Here is a 27592-nt window from a genome sequence, read left to right on the forward strand (position 1 = left end):
TGTTCTTAATTTTGAATAGATTCTTTTAATACATAAAACCTTCACCAATTTCTACTGGATTTAAGATACGATTTCATCACTTTTTCACAAATGCTTCTAAACTTTTGTCCCCAAATTATTCTTTCTTTTTTTCATATTCTGTACTGTTTCGAACAAAATCTTCATTTAGGAAACATCCAAATCATTATAGATTAGTTATCAGAGGTCAGTCATTACTTACTGGTTTTTATTTTTCACTCAGATATCACTAGCCATAAGCATACAATGTTAGGATTTAATATATGATAAAGGCCCAAACTCAGAAATAATTGGCAGAAATCATGAAAGTCGCCGAAAGCCGATTTGTAAATCTTAAACAATTATAAACGATGAAAAAGAAGTAGATAGGAAATTGATTGAACTGCAAGGCCAAATCGTTGTGGTTCGTGTCTGACGGGATCAGGTTAATGTCATATTTTATAAACTGTTGGCGTCTAAAGATACATTTAATACCATTGGCTACTCATTGAGAGAAAAACGCCCACAATACGCTGAAAGATATATTAAGACGATTTCAGAGCATGCCATCGTGCTATCTCTTACAACAAAACCAGTGAAAGAAATGTTGAAATGACTTGGATGAAAAGTTTTACCACACCCCTCCTATTCTTGCAAACTGAATCTCTTCGACTACCACTTTTACACATCTTAATGCACTTAACGGACATATATAAATTGACTGAGAGACGAGCAAAATGTCAATACGAAAAAACTGGAAAGGAATTACGGTCGTCTGGTATATTTGAAAGAATGTGCTTAATACAAAAATTTAGAAGCAAATTATGTTAAATTTTGTGAAAAAACTATATAATAGAACAAGGACATTTAGTTACTGCTTTTAAAAGCATCGAAGTTTGTGTAATTATATTGTATTCAATTCATTTTTAATAACAAGAAGAAGCGCTTTTTGATCTAACCGTTTCTGACCATTAATTCGGTAAAGCTACATCCACCACGAAGTAATTTATAATTCAAACTAGAGAAGGGCCAAAGAGTCAACGCCCTCCAAGCCCTAAACACACAATAATGGCGTCTTGCATGCATTTATAAAACTTGTAAACGTAGCTGGTGAGCAGTATTGTCCCCGAGGAGCCAGGGGGACGGCAGGAAGTCCTTTGCAGATATGCCCATTGCATGCGGTAACGTTTTAAAGCAGATGCTTTCGTTCAGATACAAGAACTTATGCGGCTTTCGTGATTAGACCGACATTTCGGTGTTTTGTTGCTTTTGATAGCGAACTATTTCGTAAATTTTAGGTTAGCGTCTGCGATTTAACTTGGTTGCTGCCAACTGAATTCGCTTAAGGTCGTTAACCTCGCGGATTAGCATATAAACTACACGTTTTCGAGTAGATATTTTAGGTTAGTTGTCTTAAAGGGTAAACAGCATTATTAATAGTAGAAATGCTTCGCTAGTTTACGTATTTTCGAACGATTTATATTATATTTATTAAATTAAAATATAAAGAGATTTTGACTGAGAAATTATATAATGTAATGCTGGGAAAAAAGTAATTTCGTTTATTCCTAAGAGATTTTTGGCCGTATCTTCATCATCAATGGTTGCTCTACTATATTGCGTTGTGATTGTTCGTATAATAATAATAATAATAATAATAATAATATTTTATTAGAATTAAAATAATTAATCGATTTTAGCAGCTGCTAATACGCTACACTTTGCCGACATACGCTACACTCCACCATATGCACAGCATTGCTTTCTAGTCATGATTAATCTGCTTTGACGCCGATATCTGGCACGTTTAAAATAATCCATCCTCCTCTGCTCCTCCGGTATTGTCCATAGTGGATTCACATTTCATCAGCAGTTACAATGAGCAACAGAAAACTCTTTCTGGGTCTTTTCTATCGCATATAAAAGCCTGGAAAATTGTTCAGCTTTTTAGCTGGGTTTTCGTCTCTAATATGTTTTACAATTCATCTCCGAATATTTTTTATTTCTTGTTATCAAAATTGACATCAAATATCAATTATTAGATAAGTTCCTTGAAATACCGACTGCCATTCAGGATATCAGGAAAAGCAAAAAGAATCGTAAGAAGAAATGAGGAAAGACTTCATTCTTATGTCAATGTCGAAGTTTTACAACTCTTGGAACAGGACACAGACTAAAAACAATCAAACCATTTGGTCCTGCGTAGTGTAGTAAGGTACTTTTAATAGAAACACAGTTGTTTAACTTTTCCACATAACTATTTTTATAGACTATGTTAGGTCCTATAGGTTCTATATCAATCATATATACCTAGATTAAGTTACTGCAAAGATAGTTGGTAGGTTAGTCGTCAAAAACTCCATAATAACGTAACAATAAAATAAATAAATTAAAGATAAACTCATAAATTGTAGATTACTACAAATCACACAAAAGTGATTAATGTCGAAAATATAATTTTGACCATGATAAAATAGTTTAACTAGGAAGCTGTATTTTTTATATAGAGAAATATCAATGGAATTTAATAATTAGATTAGGCTTTCTGTCGCAAAATTTTATGGTAATGGTAATAATTCTGCTACCATAGGTTATTGAGTGAAAAACTAATATGTTATTTATTAACATGTTAAGAAGCAACATTAACTATTATTTTTCTTATTACAATGTTCTCTTTACTGTAGGTTATTGACTGGAAAACTAGAAAGTTATTTATCAAAACGGTACATATATCATTGATTAATATATAGAACTGTACATTTTTGCGTTTTGAAGAACACTGAAAATTAATTTTTATGATCTTACGACAATATATACTTTTAAATTATAATAATTAAAAAAGATTAGATAATTTAAAACAATTTACATTTACATCTGGTCTAAAACGTGAACAACTAAGGCGCGTAGATATTTATACTACAAAGAAGTTTTCACATATATCCATTAAACTTGGCCACTAAAGAACAACGGTCTTAAAATAGGAGAAATATATAATTCAAGCAGACCGGTAATCTTATAAAGGACGATTTAGCAGGGTAAGACTAAAATGTAGGGAAGCTGCGTAAACACGAAAGATTAAAATAAATATATAACCAACTAAGGTCTTACAACTCTTGACTCTAGCTAGAGTTTCTTCTCACGGTAAGAGCCACGTTAAATTACAAGAAATAAACAAGTCAGCAGAGAAAGAAATGTACACCAATTTACTTAAATCTTTTGTATTTTTGGGTTGAAACTGAATTTTCATCACTTCTTTTATCACGCAATATTATCTCAGTTTTATTTCTTACAGTTGCAATTTCTACTTACAACTTAAGAATTAAGTTCGTAAATTCTTTTTTATAACTAAATTGTTTTTTCGCTGTAACCTTTCTTGTTTTTGTTAGTTGTGACGCGACGGATAGTAGTCGCACATTATGTTGATATTCCATTGTCTCTGGTATTGCTTATTTATCTTTTTTATAACCTAATTAAATTACTCTGGTTATTCTTCACTCAGTCAAGATGGTTTGATCCACATCAGTACCAGATTACACATGCCAAGTATCAAATGATCAAGTGCTTTGAGTGTGTCAATCATGCTACGTTAAGTTTATAGTTGGTACATAGAAAAAAGTTGGCCTAATGTGACAAATTTTTCATTAACTCAATAATATAATTTTGAATGGGAATGTACTGAAATGTATTCTATAAAACATTAAATATATTGAATGTAAGTCCTGTCTTCTTCATTCAACATTAATGAAAATTCATTTCTACTATAAACATTTACTATTAAAATATATGGAAAGTTGCCCTTTGAGAGTTTATTGACTTATCTACCAAAGGAAGCAGCATTAACTATTAGTCTTCTTATTGTAATGTCCTGTTTAGGGTCTGTTAGTCTCAGATAAATAACTCCATTTAAATGTATGGGTCCTTGTAAACAAAATATAATTGATGATTTTAGTTCAATTAAGTTTTTCGACATAATTATTCAGTAATGAATTAAAATATCTTCCTTGTGTAACTAGATAACATCTATATAAAATAACGTAATAAAATCACAATAGCAATATAATAAAAAATATATATAACAGCTCTTGCTTGCAATATTACCTTATACACACTTCTTAGTCTTTTTGGTGTAAATTCCAGTCTACCTGAAGTTGAAGGAACAGATTTCTGTTCCTGCCTTATAATTTTACTAAACACATAACATACTAAAACACATTTTTCTTTGACAAAATTAGTTTTTTATTCAACACAATCTCTTTCAAGGTTGATAAACTGATTACAGCGGCCGTCCAACTATTCGATATCATTTTTGTAGTACGATTTGTTATTTGCTTCAAAATAGGCCACAGTTTCGGCGATCACCTCTTCATTCGACAAAAATTTCCTCACAGCGAGCATTCTTTTGAGATCTAAGAACAGAAAATGGACCCTGAGGGGCAGATCTGGGGAATGCGGTGGATGACAAAGCAATTCGAAGCCCAATTCATGGATTTCTACCATCGTTTTCACTGACTTGTGACACGGTATATCGTCTTGGCGATGCAGCACTTTTTTTTCTTCAAATCCGGCTGGGTTTCGGCGATTTCGTCCTTCAAAGGATCTAATAACGCTATTTAAGAGTTGATGTTGATGGTCCTTCCTTTTCCAAGGTAGTCAATGAAAATTATTCCATACCCATCCCAAAATATAGACGCCATACACTTGCTAGCCGGTTTTTGCGTTTTCCCAGGCTTCGAGCGTGTTCATCGTGTGCAGTCCACTCGGATGACTGTCGATTGGTCTTCGGAGTGAAATGATGGAGCCATGTTTCATCTGTTGTCACATATTCATGCAAAAGCTCCAGTTTATTACGCTTGATCATCTTCAAACACTTCCCCAAATCAACTTGTCTTTGTTTTTGGTCAAAAGTGAGCTCGCGCGGCACCCACTTTGCGTGAACTTTCTCGTACCCAAATATTCGTGAATGATGTGATGTACACGTTCAGTTGATATCTACAGAGTGTCTGCTCTTTCATTTAGTTTTCATTTATGGTCATTCAAAATCATTTTGTGTATTATTTTAATCCTTGATGGTTGATTGTTCTGGGATAGTATCTGGAAACTTGGCATCAAGCCAAGTTTTTGCTTCAACTGTATGTTTTCACTTCAAAAGCAATATTTTCTCAGCACACGAGAAATTCCTTTTTATTCATTTTTTTTCACAATAACAAAAGTTGCTTCACTCAAAATGCCATAATTCACAAACTAATGATCCGACGGCAATAAAATTTATACACGCATCTTTTGAGGGTTAGGGCTAACTGAAAAACATATGGATTTAATTCTAGTAGCTCCATCTATGTCTAAGGCCGGGGACTTTTCAATTGAGTTGTTATTTATTTTAAATTAAAATAAATAATCTATGTGTCATTTGTGTGTAAATTTGATAATATGTCATGACTTTTGTCCTTTAAACTTATTAAAAATAAAAGTATAAACTCAAAATTTAAATGTATTCGACGACACGAGGTTATTTTTTTTAAGGTTTTCCTCCATGGCGGATGAAAAACAAAACGAACCTTACCACGTTCACGCCGTACACAATATCAAACGCATTTTTATCAGAAAAATACGAATCATAACGCTTGCTAGACTGCATTATTCCTTTTATACGAGATACAGTACGAAATTTATTCGCCAGAAGTTCCATTTCGTGCTTTTTTCATCCGTTAAAAATTCATAATATTGGCAAACGCCCGCGTTATTTTGCCGTTGTAAATTTCCCAAGGAACTTTGAAAGAGTTTGTGTTTTGATATTGTTTTTTTTTCACTTCGCGCACGGCCATATGATATGTGGATTACCTATCTGTGCTTTACAGGAAGAACTCGAATAACGGAAATACAGTAGGTTTTAAATTGAATTATAAATCAAGTCAAATGAAAATATATTTTGAAAGTTTTGACAATAAAAGCTTAATGTCTTGAAATTATCAGCATTTAAACTATTCTTGGAACTCCTGAAATCATGGAAGATGGAAAGTATGAGAATACCATTTTTGTCCATTTGTGCTTTGCTTTCCAATGCATTCACTGGCCCTTATCCTAAGCAACTTTCGAAGATAAACATATTCCCCGAAAAATTGCCAAAGAGATGTCGCCTCTTCATTGCTTTTCACATATTTCAACACAGAACTTTATGTAATAATGTGAGTAGTCTTTAAAATGGAATATCTTCAGTGTTAAATATGATGCTACTTGCTTCAAGTATTACATTTGAAAGATCTTAAGTTTACAGATGTTGGACTGTTACAGCGTCCAAGTACGGGAGCCATGTGTAAGGGTTATGTATGCTTTCTTTCCACGCACACCAAATTAAAGAAACTAAACTTTTACCGCTCGGCGAATTTGATTTACGTGGGCAGTAGTTTCCACAGAGCGTTTCTATTCGTGTGACTGAATGATTTGTGATTTGTGATGATAGGCGGCCATCCCTGAGTTGTAAATACTTTGGTGATTTTCGCTAAATAAAATAACAGTGTTGAAATCACTAAAGCTTTATCTAAATTAAATAAATAAACTTCTATTTTTTTTTGAGAAACAGCTAAAGTCATCGTAAATATTTTTTTGTAATGTTGAAACATTCATTTGCCTATTGTTATAATGAAATATGATTCCTTATTTTCTTACTTAAATTTCACACCACCAATGTGCCTTAAATTTTCCTTGGAAATCTGGAAACTTCTCATGTAATTTTATATTTTTCATCTAATGCAACAGTCCAAGTGCAAGAGTGTCAGTATAGCACTCCATATTGTTCCCAATTATACTTTTGACATGCCCACACTTGTTTTGTTTTTAATAATCACTATGAAGTAGAAGTAGTTTACTATATACTCTACTGTAGTTTGTTAGATAACAGGTGGGACAAAAGTCTCGCTACCATTTTGATTGCGCACCATCTTAGTTATGACGTTAAACTCAGTTTCGGTGGTATTCATGCTGCGAGCATCATTGGTTCCTTTTTTTTTGAAAATGACCAACGTGTACAGTTACTGTTACTGCTGAACGGTACCAAGAAACAATTCGAAATTTTCTTGTGCCTGAAATGGAAGAGCAAGGGCAAGAGGACATGTGGTTTCGGCAAGATGGGGCCACAGCACACACAGCTCGTTCAAGAATTCAATTATTGAATGATGTTTTTCCACTAAGACTTTCACGAAGTGGCCGGATTTAACAGCACCAGAGATTTTCTTATGAATTTTTCTAAAATCAAAAGTTTATGTGAATAAGCCCCAAACGATTCAATATCTTAATGACAATATTCGTGACAAAATTGAAGAAATTCAGCCTAAAATGTGGTAGGATGTCATGAAAAATATTTTAAAAAGAGCCGATTATTTTATTTAGATTAGAATTTTCTTGTATGTCATAGCCAAACTGAACTATAATTCAGAGTTGATGCGGCAACTTTGCGATGCTTTGACGTCACAAATATCCATGACGCATATACAAAAAACTTTGAATAGACTATAAATCGAAATTGATTTCTTTCCAAAGAAACACTACAGTTACAATATTAATCCGCATCCAAATATAACATTGGAGATTTGTCCACCAAACCGAACTAGAATCCATTTAATAGCAAGCCTTGTACATCCGGTTTAGCAGCGGAACCTTCCATTAACCTCCGATATTCATTCGGCACGACAAAGTCCGGTGTATTATCGAAATTACGCCGTTTAACGGTGCGCGAGTCGAAAATATCCCCAGCTGGATTAGATCAAACTGGATTTATACACCCTCTAATTACACGACGATGATTAGGAATCGCTCCAGCTCGGGCGGGCCGCACGGAGCCGGCCGTTAAATCGTCGAATTATTGAAGGAACCGCAGTCGATCCGAACGACGGAAGCCACCACGGGTTGCCTATGGCGTTAATTAATTTCCGTGCGAATTGGATTATATTGAATTCGGACGTGATAAATCATAAGTGTTACGCATCAGCTGTTTCCTGTTTCCTTTTTTATTCTTCGTTTCTCGCCGTTTTCTTCCAGACCCCATTTTGATTTGACAACAAAATCAATTATCGGGGTAACGTAAATAATTGAATTATTGGATTAGGTTATTATTAATACGTATAGATTTTAATGTATACTAGCGATCGACCTGTTGTGGAAATTAGACCACAAATTATTATGTTACTCAGGTTTCTTTAATAACAGACTGAAAAGAACAACTTAATTTAATAACTAAAATTTATTTTGACAATATTTTCGATATAACATAAGAAATATATTTGATATATAACATTAATTACAGTATTAATGTATATTAAAATATAACGTGGGGTAAACGTCCCGTTACCAATTTGATTGCCTATAACTTTGGTCAAAGAAAAGATAAGTAATTTCATAAAAAGTTTATTTGGTCTTTGTGTCTCTTTTTATCATTGTGATTGGCGAAATTCATTTTCGTGGAACGGCATCATTCAATAATTGAATTGTTGAACGAGCTGTGTGTTCTGTGGCCCCATCTTACTGAAACCATATGTTCTATAGTCCTCTTCCATTTCAGCACAAGAAAATTTCGAATATATCTTGGTACCGTTCAGCACTAACAGCAACTGCAACACCTTGGTCATTTAAAAAAAAGGGACCAATGAGGTTCGCAGCATGAATACCACACCATAAAGTTGTTTTAAGTGGATGTAATATTGTTTTTTGGATTAATTGAGGATTCCTCAAAACTAACTGTTCTGTTTATTGACGTGGTCACTGAGAAGAAAATGGACTTCAGCCTTCTCATTATCAATTTAGAAAAAATTTTCAATTTCATCAGACAGCTTTAGGATTAACTACTTACTTACGTACTCAACTCGTTGATCAGGATCTCTCGGTAGCAATTTTTGGACTAATTGAGTTTTGTACGGGAACATTATCGAAACAGTTTTTAAAATTCCCCTTCAACTGCGTGCAGAAATATGCAGCTGGAAACCACGTCTCCGAATTGATGTTTCTGGAGACTCTGCAGCACTATCGTGCATCAGAGCCACAGCGTTACGTTTTCAGCGTTACAAGACGTTTGTTGTTTTACAGAATAAGGTCTTCTGCTGTTGTATCGTACTGTCGAAAAGTTGTATGCGAACGATAAATTGCGGTTTTGTGAGGCATTGTACCATTAAGATATTTCTTATGCAATTTCCGCTGAGTGGCAATAATGGAACGATTATTTTCAATAAATATTGTGACTGTTTCCGCTCGTGCTTGTGTCGAATATTTCTCCATAATATAATTCGGATATCTACAGAACACAATGGTTAGCACAACACAAGTAAAACAGAGATAAACGTCGCATAACTAAGATGGCCCTCAATTAATATTGTAGCGGGACATTTGCGCCGCCTGTTAAACGGAAACTATCACAAGATCTAACACTTACTAACTTTTTTAATTAATGTATTTATTACCCGTGATATTTTATTACCGTTTTGATTAAAACTATTCCTGGTTGCTTGATTTCGCTTATATCGTTTTATTGGAATTTACTTATTTGTAGAACATATCACACAACAAATTTAAGCCAACAAAATCGTCCTCCATATAAGTTTTAACTGTGCCAAATTTAAACCCTTTCGGAAAAATTTCCACTAAGCCGATTAATATATAGATAGTGACAATTACTCTGGCTAAAAAGTTTTTATAGTGAAAAGGATTTCTTAGCGAGAACGCCACAGTTGACGATTGGTCTAACCACCCAAAAGTTTCATTTAGCCATAAAAGTTTGTGAGGAATTCGTTCGTATTTATTCGACAGACATCTTTGAATCATTGTGATCTGCACCTCTGAATGTGTCCCTCAAATGTGGACTACTTGTTCCATTTTAAACGAATAACTTGATTTCTAATATGATCTCGGAGACAAAGATGTAGAATTTACCTTAAGTTTCGCATTTGGAAGATCTTTCTAATAGAGAAGAAAAGTTTCTAATAGGCCGTAATAATGCCTTAGGTTTCGGAATGATACAGCAGGATTGACAAGTTAAACGTTCGAAAGAGTCTAATCTTAGTATTGCTTGTAATATTTTCTCTCGTCTACATGCACTGTCCTGTGAAAGCAGAATCTGCTCTTGCTGGTCTTGTTCGACATATTCATTTCTGCGGTATATGCTACTTTCTTTTCTTGCATTACTGATTTTAAACAGTTGAACCTTTACACTTGCTTAAGCGGGATTCCTTTAGGATTGATAGTACCAAGCGATCCGTCATTTGTTAACAATTTAGAATTTTAATCATTAATTATTAAAACACATATAGTCCATTCAAAGTTATTTTGTAAACTAAGTTTTTGACGTGAAAACGTCGCAATGTTGCCGCATCCACCCTCAATTTTACTTCAATTTAGCTTTGACATACAACAAAAGTGTAATATAAATAAAATACTTGAACAAAAATGTTATCAAATATAATTTATTTATAACATTATAGTATATCTGAAAACTAAAGTTAATTATACAGCCACCATAGGTTAGAGTTCAACCCTGTTATCACTATTGCTGTCGAAAATTTGGCACACGTCTTACAACCGGACGACTTCGACAGCCTCATTCGTTTACACGTTCGAACTACTCGGACAGTATTTAACTCTTTTTAACTAGAATAAAATGAGAAGGAAATATTGTCTGATTCTAAAACGAATTTAAAAACTGCATATGTACAAAAAACTTTTAATATAACTATATATATATATATTATAATCTAGGCCAATTTTAAACTGAAATTAATTGACTTATTAGTGTTGTAATAGACGATTATGATTTAGATTTAATTATGTTAAAAGTCATTTACAAACTCGGCACATAACCGTGTTAAATTATCTACCGAGGGGGGAAACTTGCGAAGTAATCAGGTTTCTGTTGTTTGTAACGGTTATCGTTATGAGTCAGAAAATGAGACTGATAGGGAAACGGTATGATGGTTTATCAAAATATATATTCGTACTTTGATCTAATAAACTTCTTATTATCTTTTAGGATTAAATTGAGGCGTCAGTGTTCGCCATCTTCCAAGGATCCGAGAACAAAGCTATAGGAGTTAGATTACCAATGTAACCACTCAGAAACAATGGCATTGTTTTAATTTTTCAACATTTCAAAATCAAGTATTCGTCAAGGAAATTTAGAGTGGACTATTATATAGACAATTATCACTTGTTACTAGGTCTAGTATTATAAATATGGGAAGAAATGACTCATTGAATTGTCTATTGGATATAAGATTTAACAGATGTTACAGATGACAGAGATTTTTCTCTATAAATATTTTAAGTTACTTGTAAAGTGTAAGGGCTTATTTTTTTATATAGAAATCGCTTGGCAAACATTACCCCATTAGTCCCAGTTCTACTCTACATAAGTTTAAAATACGGCACAATTTTCAGACTTAGTTTAGTTGGAGTAGGTGTAGTATTTCAATATTTTATGTTCTGATAATTTTACTTTTTTTTTCGAAAATTGATATATTTCTTTCCTGATTATTGGATCTCTTGAGCCTTGGAGCAGATGTCCCCATTTATGATATATCATGGGGTGTTAACAACCTTGCGAAGTATTACGTTTTAATAAATTTGGATCATATTTGAGCTTGCAATACACACACTGGCATCAAAATGTCAGTAAAATCGCTTCTCTTTAACCATTGTGTTATATAGACGTCCACATTTTATTACGGATAAATATACGCCACAAGAACGAGATGAAATATTAACAATATTTATTGAAAATAATCATTTCATTATTGCCACTCAGCGGAAATTGCGTCAAAAATATCTTAATCATCCAGTGCCTCACAAAACTATAATTTATCGTTTATATACGAATTTTTGACAGTACGGTACGACAGCAGACATGCCTCGTTCTGGAAGACAACGGACGTCTAGTAAAGCTGACGTGGCTCTGGTGTTGCAAAGTTTCCAGAAACATCAATTCAGAGACCTGGTTCCCAGTTACACATTTCTGCACGCAGTTTAAGGCGAATTTTGAAAAGTGATTTGAACATTTTCCGTACAAAATTCAATTAGTCCAAAAATTGCTACCGAGAGATCTTGATCAACCAGTTGATTACAGCAATGCAATCCTAAGGCTGTCTGGTGAAATTGAACATTTTTCATCTAAATTAATAATGAGTGGTGAAGCCAACCCTCAATAATTCTTTCGATAACTGTTTTTCCATAACTAGTAACTTTCAATATTTTTTGCTCCAGTCGCATAGTTAAGTAAAAAATTTTTCTCAGTTCATAATTCCAAATAAAATAAAGACACATAAATGGAAAGAGAAATATACTCATATGAAAAACGGAAACAACTTGACCTTAAACCCTACCAAATCTATTGGCTCTTTGGACGCAAATCCAAGTAATCATTAAATAACAAGGAATTATTGTATAGATCTATACTCAAGCCTATTTGGTCATATGAAATCCATCTATGGAGAGTCGTTAGCTACTCTAATATATCCATCATACAATGGTTCCAAAATAAAGTTTCGTGCTATTGTCGATGCTTCGTACTATGTTTCAAATGATATGATACAACGCGATATTCCTCTAGAACCAATAACGAGTGTAATTCAAGAACTTAAATAGTGTCAGTGTATTCCAATGTACTCGCTAATCAGCTAAATAAGCGAAGTGACAGTGAAGTGCGTAGACTAAAGCGTCTAACACCATTCGATCTGATTATACGACATATATAGACTTTAGAATAAACTTTAAAATAGGGCTTATTAATTATTTAAAATAATATTTTGTTCAGGAAATCACTTAATGAAGTGATTATATACATGCCTTGTGCATATAATATAAACATAACAACTTATTGCCCTCAGGGCAGATTGTGGAACTACTAAGACTAATATAAAGTAATCTCATAGAAAAATGACATCACAAGGAAAGGTAAGGTAGACAGACACAACAATAAAGTAAGTAAGAACTAGACATGCAGAGGTATAAATGCTCTCCAATCAAAATAAAATACATTACTTTTATATAAAATTGTTAATTAGGTGAATTAGGCCTCCGAGAGATACCACTACAAAAATAACTCGCCTCTTTTCACAGATGCAGTTGGAAAGGATTAAATGTACATATAATAAAATAACACTAAACTACAAAATTCTTGTGGCTCTATAATCTACTGTAGTTCAAGTCATCTGTTGAAATATGCATTAGATGTACTACAGCATTAATATGCCAAATCTAAAATAAATAAACTAAAATTCAAAGTGACAATGTAATTCACTCATCCTTTCTGCGATTATTTTGTTTTTCCCTTTTGTCAAGTTATTTTATAATCCAAAGTTAAAAAAGCGATTTAGATTTTTATAGGCTTAATATATTATTGCTAATATAATACCAAAACTTATATACTTTGTTTTGAAAAATTTGTATTTTGTTTATGTTACTCTTTGACCAGGTCCATAGAGTAACAGATGTTGTAGAAAAAACCTACGAAAGTAAAAAAGTATGCTCAGCTATATTTTATTATATTTTCACCAGCTTTCGATAAGGTTTTGCATGAAGGCCTCATTCATAAACTACAGAAAATGCTACCAAAACAACACACCGAACTATTAAAATCATACATTACAAGCAGTATGTCTAGAGTCAGACAAGAAGAAGCTTACTCTACAATAAAAGAATCTAAAGCAGGTGTACCACAAGGAAGTGTAATGGGACCAATGCTTTATCTACTCTACATTTGTGATATACCAACGGAAAATGTTACGATGGATACATTTGCTGATGATACTGCGATTATAGCTGTCGGAGACAATAGTGAAGAAGCTTCGCGAAAATTACAACAGACAAGTGACAATATAAATAATTCGACACAAGCTTGGAAAATAAGAATTAATGAAAGTAAATCTGTACATGTGCAGTTCACCTATGAACAGACCGTACAAGCACCCATAACATTAAATAATACTATGATTCCATACAGCAACAACGCTAAATATCTCGGAATGAATCCCGATGCAAAACTTGGAAGGAACATATAAAGAAGAAAAGAAAAGAACTGGAATTGAAACATAGGAAAATGTACTGGCTAATTGGAAGAAAATCACAATTATCAGTACATAATAAATTGCTATTATATAATCAAATATTGAAACCTATATGAACATGCGGAGTTCGATTATGGGGATGTTCTAATTAATTAAAATAGTATTTTGTTCAGGAAATCACTTAATGATGTGATTATCTACATGCCTTGTGCATATAATATAAACATAACAAATACTTATTGCCCTCAGGGCAGATTGTGGAACTACTAAGAGTAATATAAAGTAATCTCATAGAAAAATTACATCACAAGGAAAGGTAAGGTAGACAGACACAACAATAAAGTAAGTAAGAACTAGACATGCAGAGGTATATATGCTCTCCAATCAAAATAAAATACATTACTTTTATATAAAATTGTTAATTAGGTGAATTAGGCCTCCGAGAGATACCACTACAAAAATAACTCGCCTTCTTTCATAGATGGAGTTGGAAATAATTAAATGTAAATATAATAAAATAAAACTAAACTACAAAATTCTTGTGGCTGTATAATCTACTGTAGTTCAAGTCATCTGTTGAAATATGCATTAGATGTAATAGAGCATTAACATGCCAAAGCTAAAATAAATAAACTAAAAGTCAAAGTGACAATGTAATTCATTCATCCTTTCTGCGATTATTTTGTTTTTCCCTTTTGTCAAGTTATATTATAATCCAAAGTTAAAAAAGCGATTTAGATTTTTATAGGCTTAATATTTTATTGCTAATATAATACTAAAACTTATATACTAAGCAACTGAAAATTATAACCTTTCCACATCCTTTTCCATTGAATCATATCGCATTATATTGCACGGGAAAATATATTCTTTGACAACCGTTTTGCTGTAAAGTCACTGCGCGAGATGAAATTTACTATTTGACGAAGACATCCTGCATAATGCATTAAAATCTGTCCTACAGCCCAAGTTAGGAACGAGTTTCCTCAAACGACAACATTCCCTCAGCAAACTTCTCATATTTAATTATTTGGAATAACGGGAGGTCTTTGAATTTAAATCGTAACTTAATGAAGGACGTTTAATAATAACAGATCTGAATATTCTCGAAACTGACGTCTAAAACTTTAGATAAATTTTACGTATGCAGTGGAAGTTGGAATTTGAATTTTCCATGAAAATATGTTTCTTTTTTAGGTTAGGTTGTGATGGTAAATGTCGCCGTTAGAGATACGTAATGAAATATTTTACATAACCTGCACAGTGCAGCATTAGTTGGTGTAATATTTACACAGAGTAATAGAGAGAAAAATCAACAGGGGTCTCTAGCTAAAAGTATTTGCCCAACATCCAGATGGGCTTAAATCGGCGTTAATATTAATCCAGTAAAACCTATTTAGGCTGGAATTCCACAAGGTAGTGCCTTAGGCCTTTGCTTACATTTGCTGACGACACAGTTATAATGGCAAAAGATGTACTTCGGTCTAAGGCTATGGAAAAAGTACAAGTAGCGATCAACAACATCTATAAATGAACTAGAGATTGGAAAATACAGTGTAGCAACCTTGAGGCATGCCGAATTTTACAGTGTGGAATAACGGTCTACAAAATACCCAGAAATATAGTCCCAGATGTTGAACACGGGCGGGGTGCCAGCAGCGCCAATTAGAACCCGATAACGAATAGCTAGCAGCCCCGAGACGTTTATCCGGGATGTTATAGAAGGGTATTTCCAAGAATTCAGTGATCGACCATCATTTGGTTTAGACGTACCACCATCGACTGCTCAAGCCTCGTCTGCAGGTAACACCGCTGCCATCTGTTTTGTGTATGTTGTATTTTCCACATTTTTATATTACTTCAATAAATAACGGTCACATAATGTAAACACCACTGTTTAATTTCGTTTTACCTCCATTCACCGAAACCCTAAAACAGTTTAATAGCTCCAAATCTGTCCATGTTAATGTTGCGTTGCGGCATATTGACAAAACCCTAATTATATCTTTTGACGGATGTCCAATTCCTCAAACAGAATCAGCTAAATATATTGGAATATTGGTAGGTTAAACTGGAAACATCATATTAGACATAGAGCTGAGCAAATTAGACTCAAAGTTCAACAACTGTAGTGGTTAGTCGGAAGATAGTCTCAACTAGACCTAAAATCAAAGAGATCAGTCAATCATAAAGCCTATTTGGACCCCTGGTATGCAAATATGGGGTTGCACTAAAACATCAAACCAACCAGTAATCCAACGCACCCAAAACAAAGTTCTACTATTAATTACCAATGTTTATTACTACGTAACCAAAGAAGAGCTGCACCATGACCTCAAAGTCAAATGAAGTGGTCCAACATTTCGCGCTAAAACATGAAATAAGGTTGCTAAATCACCTCAACGTGGAAGCAACTTCAGTTACTGGGCAACTCGCAGAAAATCAGAAGATTGAAGCGAACCAAACCATACTAACTATGGTAATATAGTGCATAAATGTATGTTTAAGTTTATCTTAAGTAGTTTTAGCTTAATTTTAATTAGGGAAATACATACTGACGTATTAATCTCACACACGCATGTATAGAAACGCAAGTACAACAAATCTGTAGTACTAAATTAATTTGTTAATTAAGATTGTACTAAGCACATCGCATGTAAGATGAAACTAAAGAAAAATATGGATAATATATTAAAATGTAGTTGATAGTAAGAGAAACTGAATTTATGTTTGTGAGAGAACATTTTTATTTATTCGAACATTTCATAATATTTGTTTATAGTAAAATCTTAAGTATTTTTTGATCATATTATATTCAAAATAGAGGCGAAACTCCAAAATATGGCGCGGATATTATTTTTATTTAAACTGGCATGCTTTAATTCCTTTTTTTTAGATACGAAAAATGTTTTTTGTTAGCAAAAAGTGAACATTTTTGATTTATGAGTCGGTTTCAATTATTTTTTAAAACCCAGTCAGTTTAGATTTTTATTTATAGTGTGTTGCATTTGATGAAATTTATGTTTACGGAGGTCTATTATTGGATCACAAAAAAATGATGTTTATATCTAGAACAAAATAATGAATATTGCGATTTCAAAAAATGTTTTTGTTATATATTCTTGTGAAATATTTGAATAATTTTTAAACATAGTAATATCACAATAACTCTGTATAATCAAATCAGATAATCAAATCGCTTTTTTTTCTTGACTAAATTATATTTAACGATAATCGCCCTGAATTTATTTTAAAAAATTAAATTCTCAAATGGTAAAGAAAGTCAAATATTTTTCGCAAAACCCTCTTGACGTAACGCCGAATAACTTCTTTTTACGGATATAATTAAGTTACCGGGAAGTTGGCGAACTTACTTAAAGTTAGTCCGCAAAGTTGCAGAAAACCGCGTTAATATTTCAGATAAATATATTTGAAAGCCAAATTCGGGTTCATTGCAGTTTACGTTCGACTGTAAACCGACCTAATTTATAATAATAAAATATTAAGTTAGCTTCAAAATATTACTTTCTCGCTTGAATAGGTCTTTATTGAGAATGAATATTACTAAATAGATTTTTAATCAAAACACTTATATCTTATAACTATACTTTAAATGTTTCTGATTCAAAATTTATTTATTAGCTGTGTACTTATATGCTAAATTTAAAATCACCATAAAAAGTACCAGTTTTACCAGTCTAGTTTTAGAGATGCTGGTAAGATTTGTACCACGTCAAAATAGAAATAATGTATCAGTTTCAGTGATACGTATGATTGATGTGTTGTTATAATAGTGAATTTCTTGGCATAAAACTAAAAAACAGTCATTCGATTTTGTTGTACTCTAACAGTGAAATAATCGAATCATCTATCTGATATACAATCTATTCAGATATTTATAAATTCGTAAATTTGAAAGAAGTGACGACACTATAGAGGAAGAACCCAACTGAAGATTTAAATATCTACTCGATTCCAATTTTGAATGAAATGTTGATTAAATCAATCGGAGTATATCTCATTCGAGATCTTCATTTGTCTCAGGAAAAGACCACTCTACGTACATGAAGTTAACGTACATCATCTACAATTAAACAAAAACTCTGCTGAAAAGAGAAAACTGCGAAAAACTTGGCAACAAATAAAAACAGAAGAAAACAAGAGAACATTTATCAAGGCAACAAAAGAGTCCAAAGAGCTAATAAATAACGAATAAAATCAAGGAATTCAAAATTATTTAGAAAACTTAACACCAATTGTTGCAACGGAACCTTTCTAATGGAAAGGAAGAACAACAAACAATAGTTACAGAAACCAATGCTAAAAAATTCCTAGCTTTCACTTAATTACTGGAAGAATCTCAAAAGAGTTCTCAGAAAAGTACATCAAATTAATAGCATGTATATCTAATGCAATGTTAATACTTAATTACTTTCCTAACAATTGGAAAGTGGCTCAAATCATTATGACTCTTAAACCAGGGCAAAATTAGAAAACGTCTCCACTTAACGTCCTATAAACCTGTTACATGCTCTCTAAGGTTTTTGAAAAACGATACATTAAGGGACTCAAAATAATCACAGAAGAGAGAAATATTATTCCAGACCATTGATCTATTGTATACAGCTGACCTACCGATCTCAACAAACACTACTATCTAGTAACTCGTTTTAACACAAAGTCGAATTATGGTTGAAAACATAGCGTATCATAGCAAATTAAACAAAATCTACCCATGTGATATTCACCCATTGTAGAAGAACTTATCCCTCAGTAAAATTGAGTAATTATGAACTCTCGCAAGCAGACAACGTTAAATATCTGGGAATTAATTTTCCTTGATGTTTAACATGGAAAAAGACACAGTAACAAAAAGCAAACAGCTTAGGCTTAATTTTTTTTATTATTTTATTAATATATTGTTACTAGTCGTTTCCGTCTAACCTACAAATTGATTTATGATAGCTTAAATCTAGGTATATAACTAGGAGGACCCAACGGCCCTATCTCAGTCTCTGGTGAAATAATGTTTATACATGTCACTGCTGAATTTTTTAATATACGCACCTCACTACACAACACTACACAACATCAGATGGTTTGATTCTTTTGAGTCTGTGTCCTGTTTTGGTGGTATCCAATAGTTGCAATATTTCAATATTCGTGTGAGAATGGAGTCTTTCCTCATGTCCCCTTACAATTCTCTTGATTTCTTGACTGAATCATAATACCTCTCAGAGCTTTGTTCTGAAAAATTTGTATTTTGTTTATGTTACTCTTTGACCAGATCCACAGAATAAAAGATGTTCAATAATAAATAACATAAAACCTACGAAAGTAAAAAACTGTGCTCAGCTATATTTTTAGATGTAGCACCAGCTTTCGATAAGGTTTGGCATGAAAGTCTTATTCATAAACTACAGAAAATGCTACCAAAAAAACACCGAACTATTAAAATCATACATTACAAGCAGTATGTTTAGAGTCAAACAAGAAGAAGCTTACTCTACAATAAAATAATCTAAAGCAGGTGTACCACAAGGAAGTGTACTGGGACCAATGCTTTATCTACTCTACTTTTGTGATATACCACAAACGGGAAATATTAGGATGGTTACATTTGCTGATGATACTGCGATAATAGCTGTCGGAGACAATAGTGAAGAAGCCTCACGAAAATTACAACAGGCAAGTGACAATATAAATAATTGGACACAAGCTTGGAAAATAAGAATTAATGAAAGTAAATCTGTACATGTGCAGTTCACCTATGAACAGACCGTACAAGCACCCATAACATTAACTATCCAACTATTCTAACCAACTAATATCTAACTATTCCATATAGCAACAACGCTAAATATCTCGGAATGAATATCGATGCAAAACTTCGCTGGAAGGAATATATAAAGAAGAAAAGAAAAGAACTGGAATTGAAATATAGGAAAATGTACTGGGTAATTGGAAGAAAACTACAATTATCAGTAAATAATAAATTGCTATTATATAAGCAAATATTGAAACCTATATGGACATATGGAGTTCAATTATGGGGATGTTCTACAAAGAGGCTTAAATCAAAACAAATATATTTGCTGAGGTACTACTAGTCAATCAAACATAGATATCATTCAGAGGTTCCCGAATAAAATGTTGCGAGGCATCATCAATGCCCCATATTACAAAAAACAAACTAATTCAGCACGATATCCTCTTAGAACCCATAACGAGGGTGATTCGAAATTTTAGTGCAAAGTACTCTGAAAGACTATTAGTGCATCCTAATACACTTGCAATCTACCATATGAACTGATTAGTAGACATATAGAGTGAGATATAATAATCTCTAGAATAAGTTAGAATTGTCTTTAGAATAAGTTAGCATAGACTTTAGAATAGGTTTGAGTACTTTTTAGAATAATATTTTTATTATAAGTTTGTACAGTTGAAGATATTGTATAACGGAAATCATAATAATACTTCTTGCCCACGGTCAGAATATTGAGGTTCTAAGAGATTATTAAAAAAAGTTAAATAAACTCTTCTGAAAATCTATTAGCTTACATGTGATATATGTTCAAAAATATGAAACTGAATTACTTTATAGCAGTTAAGCCAGTTATGATATATAAGAGGTAGTTTATTTTAAAATCATTATATCTATAGATCTCTAATAGCATGTGTTACACAAAGACGGCTTTTGATATAATGCATCGCATGAAAATTGAAACTCTATGTTTGTTCGACAATAACATAAAAGGCCGCCAGGCAACAACGATATAATACTGGACAGCAAATATGGAACTCCATCTGCTTTGAATACAAAGTTTCGGAGTTTGCAAAAACTATTTCATTGAGTAATACAACAAAGAAATATAAATGTTGTTATTTTTTAAAATTTTATTTATTATTACTTTTAAGGAAAAATAGATTGAATTTTAGTAAAGGATTTTTCACATAATTTCTTAGTGATTAGAACTTTTATAGATCAGTCAAGGTAAATTAGTAATATACACTTTTAACAATGCGGTTATTTCAAAAAGGGAAAACTTTGGCTACAAAATTATGATACAGATATTGCAAAACTCTGTGTTTTACTTATAATTCTAATTATAGGAATATATTTTTTATATTTTAAAGTCTCCTAGTTACTAACGAGTGTTTATCTTGACTGGACCTACAGTTTAACGTGGGCTCCGAACCACAGTGACCAATTTAGCAATCATTTCAGAAGACATCCGTTCTTACCCAGCCTGGTTACTGGCGTTACTGGGATCATTTTCCTTGTCGGATTTTACACTTTTGACTAGGACAATCACAAATATTAAACAATCACAAAAATAAATTTACGACCATTCCCCAGCAGCATATCCACTGTATCAACCAAGCCGGCATAAAGGAATAGTTATTATTCTCTATATTTAATCAATTTTCAATAATTCTGGAAAATGCTCGTATTTTTTCCAGTAGTTTTTAATGTGAATTTGTTCTCAGCTTAAACAGACAAAACTCAAGTAGTCCTAGCTCAAAGGAATATTAGGATTGATCTGAGATTAGTACTTCTTCAGTAATAATGCTAGCAAAGTTTAACTTTTAAGCTCACCTTTGGGTAGGATTGGGTACACTAATTCAAAGTAAGTAAACAAAATAACTTTGAAAATATGAAATTCGAAATAAAAAAACTATGAAACGATTCCAGGAATTGACAAAGTATATATTGATAGTTTAGAGCTGTTAAACAAAGTTTGGTGGTTGACAGGTAATTATTGTTGTAAACTTTTAGATCAGCGGTTTATAAGAATTAGTGAAAGAGAAAATCGTGTGCTAGGAAATATATATACTTTTTCATGAAAACTAACGCAACCACTCACACAGCTCAGAAAATAATTTCTAAAATTGACCAATTAACGCACGAACTACTGTAATAGTCGACCCTATTCACCAGATTTAGATCACTGCGATTTTTGGCAATTTTCACATTCCAAAATAATATATATTTGTGGTGTTTTTTAAAAAACCTGATATATAATCCTATAACGTAACCGTTTTGCTCGAAATCTGTTTTTGATCCATTCAGATTTTTTTACAGTAAATCTATTTACGTTTTTATTGTTGAATTGTATTTAGGTACACAGATTTATTTTCGTACAGATTTTTTGTTCATATTACAATTTAATACCGCTGAATGGAAAGCGACGAAAAACAAAACAATACCATGGTTCATTTTAGCGCAGATTGATTTTGGTTAAAAATAAATAAATGGGATATATCTGCAAATAGACATAGCTAGTTTTGTATAAATTTAGTTATTTATAAAACTAATAGATTTTATATATACATATATACAAATACCTACATATATATATATATATATATATATATATATATATATATATATATATATATATATATATGCTAAGTGTTTCCCTTTAGAGATGCTACGATTGAACACTTGTACAATAAAAAATAAATATTATCGACACCTTTTTCAATACTTCATATATTTTTGAGTAGAAATTTGTAGAGAATCACTAAATTTTCCTGCCCAATTTGGGTATTTGACTTGAATTATTGGGGAATTTAATAAATTGGAATTTGCGACCTTGTAAATGAACTCGATTACTATTAAAAATATGATTGCTGTTGAGATTAATAATTAAATTAATTACTAATTACAAATATAGCTACTCTTAATATCCGTAATCTGTTAAAAGCCAAATAACTTCGGGCTTTGTGGATTTATGAAGTAGTTCTTTGGTATATGTATCGATATTTTACCACTGAAATCAATATACACTAGTTTTCTTCATTAGAATAAACTCACGGTAAATCTTAGATAGTTTTTATCCGATTATAAGAAAGCATAAAGTTCTAAGTTTGGCTGTATATGGTTTTTTAATGTATGTTCGTCGATTTCTTCGTCAATTATGGACAATTTTTTCAAAATAATTTTTTTATTCGAAAGAGTACACTTCCGAGGTGGCACCATTGTAATCAAATAAAAACCTGTGGGGGGAAGGGGAGAGGTAAATCGAGGGAAACCTCAAATTTCAAAGGCGCGTGCAATATTTTCATATAATTTTTATATAAAATCATCAGATACTGGTGTATAATGTTAATGATGAACTGATGTGACAAAAAACCGGAAGTAATTTAGTGTAAAAGTCAGTCAGTTCGCTTTTTACGCACTAATCATATCACATGAGACGTTGTAGACAGGTTCTGGTTGCTGAAAGTAACTTGCAGACGGATCATTAAGACCTATGAATCTGGATTCCGAACCAGCTCTTCTTCTGTCTTAGTCCTTCCATCATTATTTTTCTACGGCTACATAGCAGCCACACGTTCTCAGAAATACTCTGTTAATTATATCAACGTTATAGTAGAAAAACAAGTTTTAATTTATACTTTAGAATTTTTCTCGGAATAAACAACTACTTTATACCTCGAATATCGTATAGGTAATACCGAAAGTAACCGATAAACGTGAATAAAAATACTCTAAACAGTAACTCATCAAGCAATTAAAATATTCAGAACATATGCCATCTATACTATTATAATTATATTGAATATTTGAAAGGTAATGGAAACTTCAGTCATCAGCAAAAACACAACAAATTAGCGTGTCTTCACTAAAAAAAAAGTCATCTTTGGCTAATTTGCAATAAAAATTATGCAGCAAAAACACCCTAAAATTGTATTAGTACGTATTACTGTTAATATTTATTTTACATATATCTTTAGACCTCTGAAAAAAATTGATCGTCCAATTAGTCTTGAATATTCGTTTTTGGTTTTTATGCAAATGCAGTCTATCAGTGCCTGTTATCTATGCAGAACGTGACTAATTGTCTTTATCTTTAGAGAATGTCTCTAAATCAACCAGCCTAATTAACCATTCCGGCAGTGTATCTACCAGGTGTTCCTAACTTCGATCATGTTAAACATGCTGTCGATGCATCTCTACATCTCTTGATCTATTAATGGTTTAATACGAATATTACTGAATTTGGGTTATCTCGAATAATTTCTATGTGGCGTCAGAGAGTTCTGCAGTTCTATCCATGTCAAAGCTCTATCATCATGTACTATTTTACTAAAAGAGGAAACAAATATAATAAAATAAACTTCTGAAAAATATTTTTAACAAAAAATTTCAACCGAATTCAAAATATAAATAAAGAACTCTCCAAAAAATAAATAATAATCAAACTTAGATTTTTAATATAAAAGATACCTTTTAAAATAAAATATGTACACAATAGTGGTTGGAATAACTAAATAAAAATAAACAAAAAGCGACCCGCCCCGGCTTCGCACGGGTGCAATGCTGATACTAAATTAAATACACTACAGAAAAAATATGAACGTTGTATATAAAAACATAGCGGCCCGCTCCGACTTTGCACGGGCATAAAATATATATGCCTATGTCACTCAATGAAAACATGATTAAAATCGATCCAGTATTTTTGGTTCATTCATTACTGCCCTTGGCCTGCACGCATTAAATTTGGAGTAAAACAATTCCTCTTCCCCTATACTTACTATGAAGATTTCCTGCTATCTTTGGAATATCTAAATTCATACAATTTTTATTACATTACACATTTTTAAACGCAAATTTTAAATTTGTAATATCTCCGAAAATATTTGTTTAATTTACATGCTGTAAGGAACCATATTGATCTATATTAATTGCACACTGTATTTAAGGTACTTAATTCGATAAGGATTAATGCCGTATTGCTAAAATAGCTTCGTAAATAAGCCATTTTCTCACGTAAAAAGTAAACAATAAAAATGGTTAATGTGGTTTATCCCTAAAAGATAAACATATACCATCGCGGACTTTTTTGTAGACCTTTTTATGGTGTACAATAGTGTAGTACATTAATTTGATCTAACTCGTAGGGTTAGGCAGCGTTTTTGCTAATTGCTAAATAAGCCTAAAAAAATAGGTTAATTTACGACATCACGTTAGAAACCTCTAAAATTAGCAATGTTGCCTTAGTATATTATGCATGTATTATACATATAAACCTTCCTCTTGAATCACTCTATCTATTGAAAAAAACCGCATCAAAATCCGTTGCGTAGTTTTAATGATTTAAGCACACATAGGGATATAGGCACAGAAAAGGCGACTTTGTTTTACACTATGTAGTGATATATATATATATATATATATATATATATATATATATATATATATATATATATATGTATATATATATATATATATATATATATATATATATATGTATATATATATATATATATATATATATATATATATATATATATATATATATATATATATATATATATAGAGCCAAACGATTTGTGAAAGTACACATATTAAGTACTTCAACGTAATGGTACGCTTGTTAAGATTACAATTAAGAATATCATTTTAATTAAGCAATAAAAGTAATGTATAAATGATGTAATAATTGATACTTAATGTAGAGGTTATATATTTTTGATTTTTTTGTTTATTTTAATAAAGTTGAACCTAATCTTGGTCGAGTAACCCATTAAAAATGTGTGACTTTAATATTATTATGAAACAATATCCTCCATAAAACACCCAATGATTTAATACATGTACATAAACAATGATAAACGGTATCTGTTGCATTACGGTCCATTTTTTTCCAGATTTATCCATTATGGGAGGGCTTATCCACATTATTCCACTGAGATGTAGCGTTTCGAGGACGGTATCAACAGGCGGAAAGAGAATGGGGTCAGATCAAAAAAGCCAAAATGTCGCATAAAATAGGCGAGAGAAATGAGGAAAATTACCAACGTTCTGACGTTTCCATTATTTTTGTTGCTCTTCCACTTGGCGAAACATGTAATAAGCACAGGTGAGTAATAGCAGTTTCATTCATAATTTGTAGTTCGTTACGATTTAGTCCGGCCATTTATATTCAAGATTCTTAGAATATCACAAAACAAAAATAAATCCAATAAAGTTTAATGTTATAATAATTACTAATATGAAGTAAAATTAGTATCATTATACAAGCAGAAAATAGGAAAACATTTAAAATTTTTAATAAGTTATGTTATATTCTAAATATTAAAAAGATATAATTTAATAGCTTTGTTATTCATTTAATTTAACTTTTTTATTATCTATTATATCAAGAATTTAGAAGTTATATAGTTAATAAATTTTTCATTTTAACAGTTTGCAATAATATTGTAATATCTATCAAACTGATTTAGTAAGCTTACCTCTGTTAAAGATGTCTTAGGGGTAAACGAGTAACACTGTTAATTATGTTTTTAAAATTCTAAGAATAATTTCCCAAAATATTGCTATTAACATTGACGAAATTTCCGCTGAGTGCCAAAAACGGAAAGAATATTTTCAATAAATATTATCACTATTTCCACTCGTTATTTTCCCGTTATAAAATTTGGACGTCTACAGGACACAATGGTTGAAGTGAAACTGAACTAAACGTCACATAACGAAGATAGCGGGAGTTTGGGATTTTGGTCCCTCCGACATATTGTCGGTCAGTATTTAATATTGTTTTGTGGCCTCTGGCGTATTTGGGATAAGGAAGAACCTTTATAATTGAACAATGGCTAATGGTGATTGGCAAATGCAGTAAACTTTGTAGACATTCAAAGTAAGATATAATTAATTTAAAAAAACTTTCGTAAGAGGGTCTAGATGAAATCGTTAACACTTTTGCAGCAATTGCTTCCTTTGTTCAGTATTGAAGTTTTTGTTAGAATTCCCTATAATCACAGTTCCATGCAATAATTTTTCTATCTAATTTCCATTTTTTCCTAATACTAAATTTTCAATACTTATTAAGATAATCTATATTTGTTCCCATTCTTCTAACATCTATAAACATTACACTTGATAGATATTGAGCTGGTGGGTTTTGATAACCTACGACTCTTTCAATATTCAGCATCATTCAACTGTTCTAAAATCTGATATTTATGTCTTGTATTCCACAATTAGATCCACTCTTGCATGTTAAACATTTCCAGATAATTTGGCGTTGGTACAATATTACAGAAATATCAACTTAATCCTTGAAATATTTCCTATCTTCAATATTTCCCATCAATAAATCACTTATTGTTTTATGTTAGGAAATTTTAACATAATTTATTATCGGTGTCTTGTTAACCGATTTATACACTTAATGTTAGAATTTTATATAAATATTCATACACCATTTTTGGTCAAATATTCCCCAAGAACAAATAAATATGTTCCAGGCACTTTGTAACAAATTGTATCTGCTTTCCTAACAGAAATGTAACTTTCCGAAAAACTTGCTTTAACTTTCAGGGAACTTGCTAAACATTAACTACAACTTTTGGTGTTATTTAACTTTATAAAGTTACCAGATCGTTGCATTTGAACGATGTTAAGGCCTTAGTTGTATATGTTAACAATGCACCCCCATTACTCTGGCCCCTATGAATAATATTCTGGTATGTATAAGACATGGCAGATTTTCAGTGCTTTTATGAAATTGAATTTTAAGATTTGTTCTGTTAGGTTACAT

General features: G+C 31.8%; 1 protein-coding gene across 3 annotated transcripts in view; it reads left to right on the top strand.

The window, feature by feature from the left end:
- gogo (thrombospondin-1 like protein golden goal) overlaps positions 1-27592 on the top strand; it is a 233600-nt gene that overhangs the window by 119266 nt on the left and 86742 nt on the right. For all 3 annotated transcript variants that reach the window (XM_076396946.1, XM_076396947.1, XM_076396948.1), the window contains exon 4: positions 25701-25912. In XM_076396946.1, coding sequence (XP_076253061.1) covers positions 25834-25912 — 79 coding nt within the window. In that variant the 5' untranslated portion in view covers positions 25701-25833. The remainder of the gene's footprint in view (positions 1-25700; positions 25913-27592) is intronic.

Source organism: Rhynchophorus ferrugineus, unplaced genomic scaffold, assembly GCF_030347505.1.
Source record: "Rhynchophorus ferrugineus isolate W39M unplaced genomic scaffold, kcgeb_rfMv2 rfM2, whole genome shotgun sequence".
Taxonomy (NCBI): domain Eukaryota; kingdom Metazoa; phylum Arthropoda; class Insecta; order Coleoptera; family Curculionidae; genus Rhynchophorus; species Rhynchophorus ferrugineus.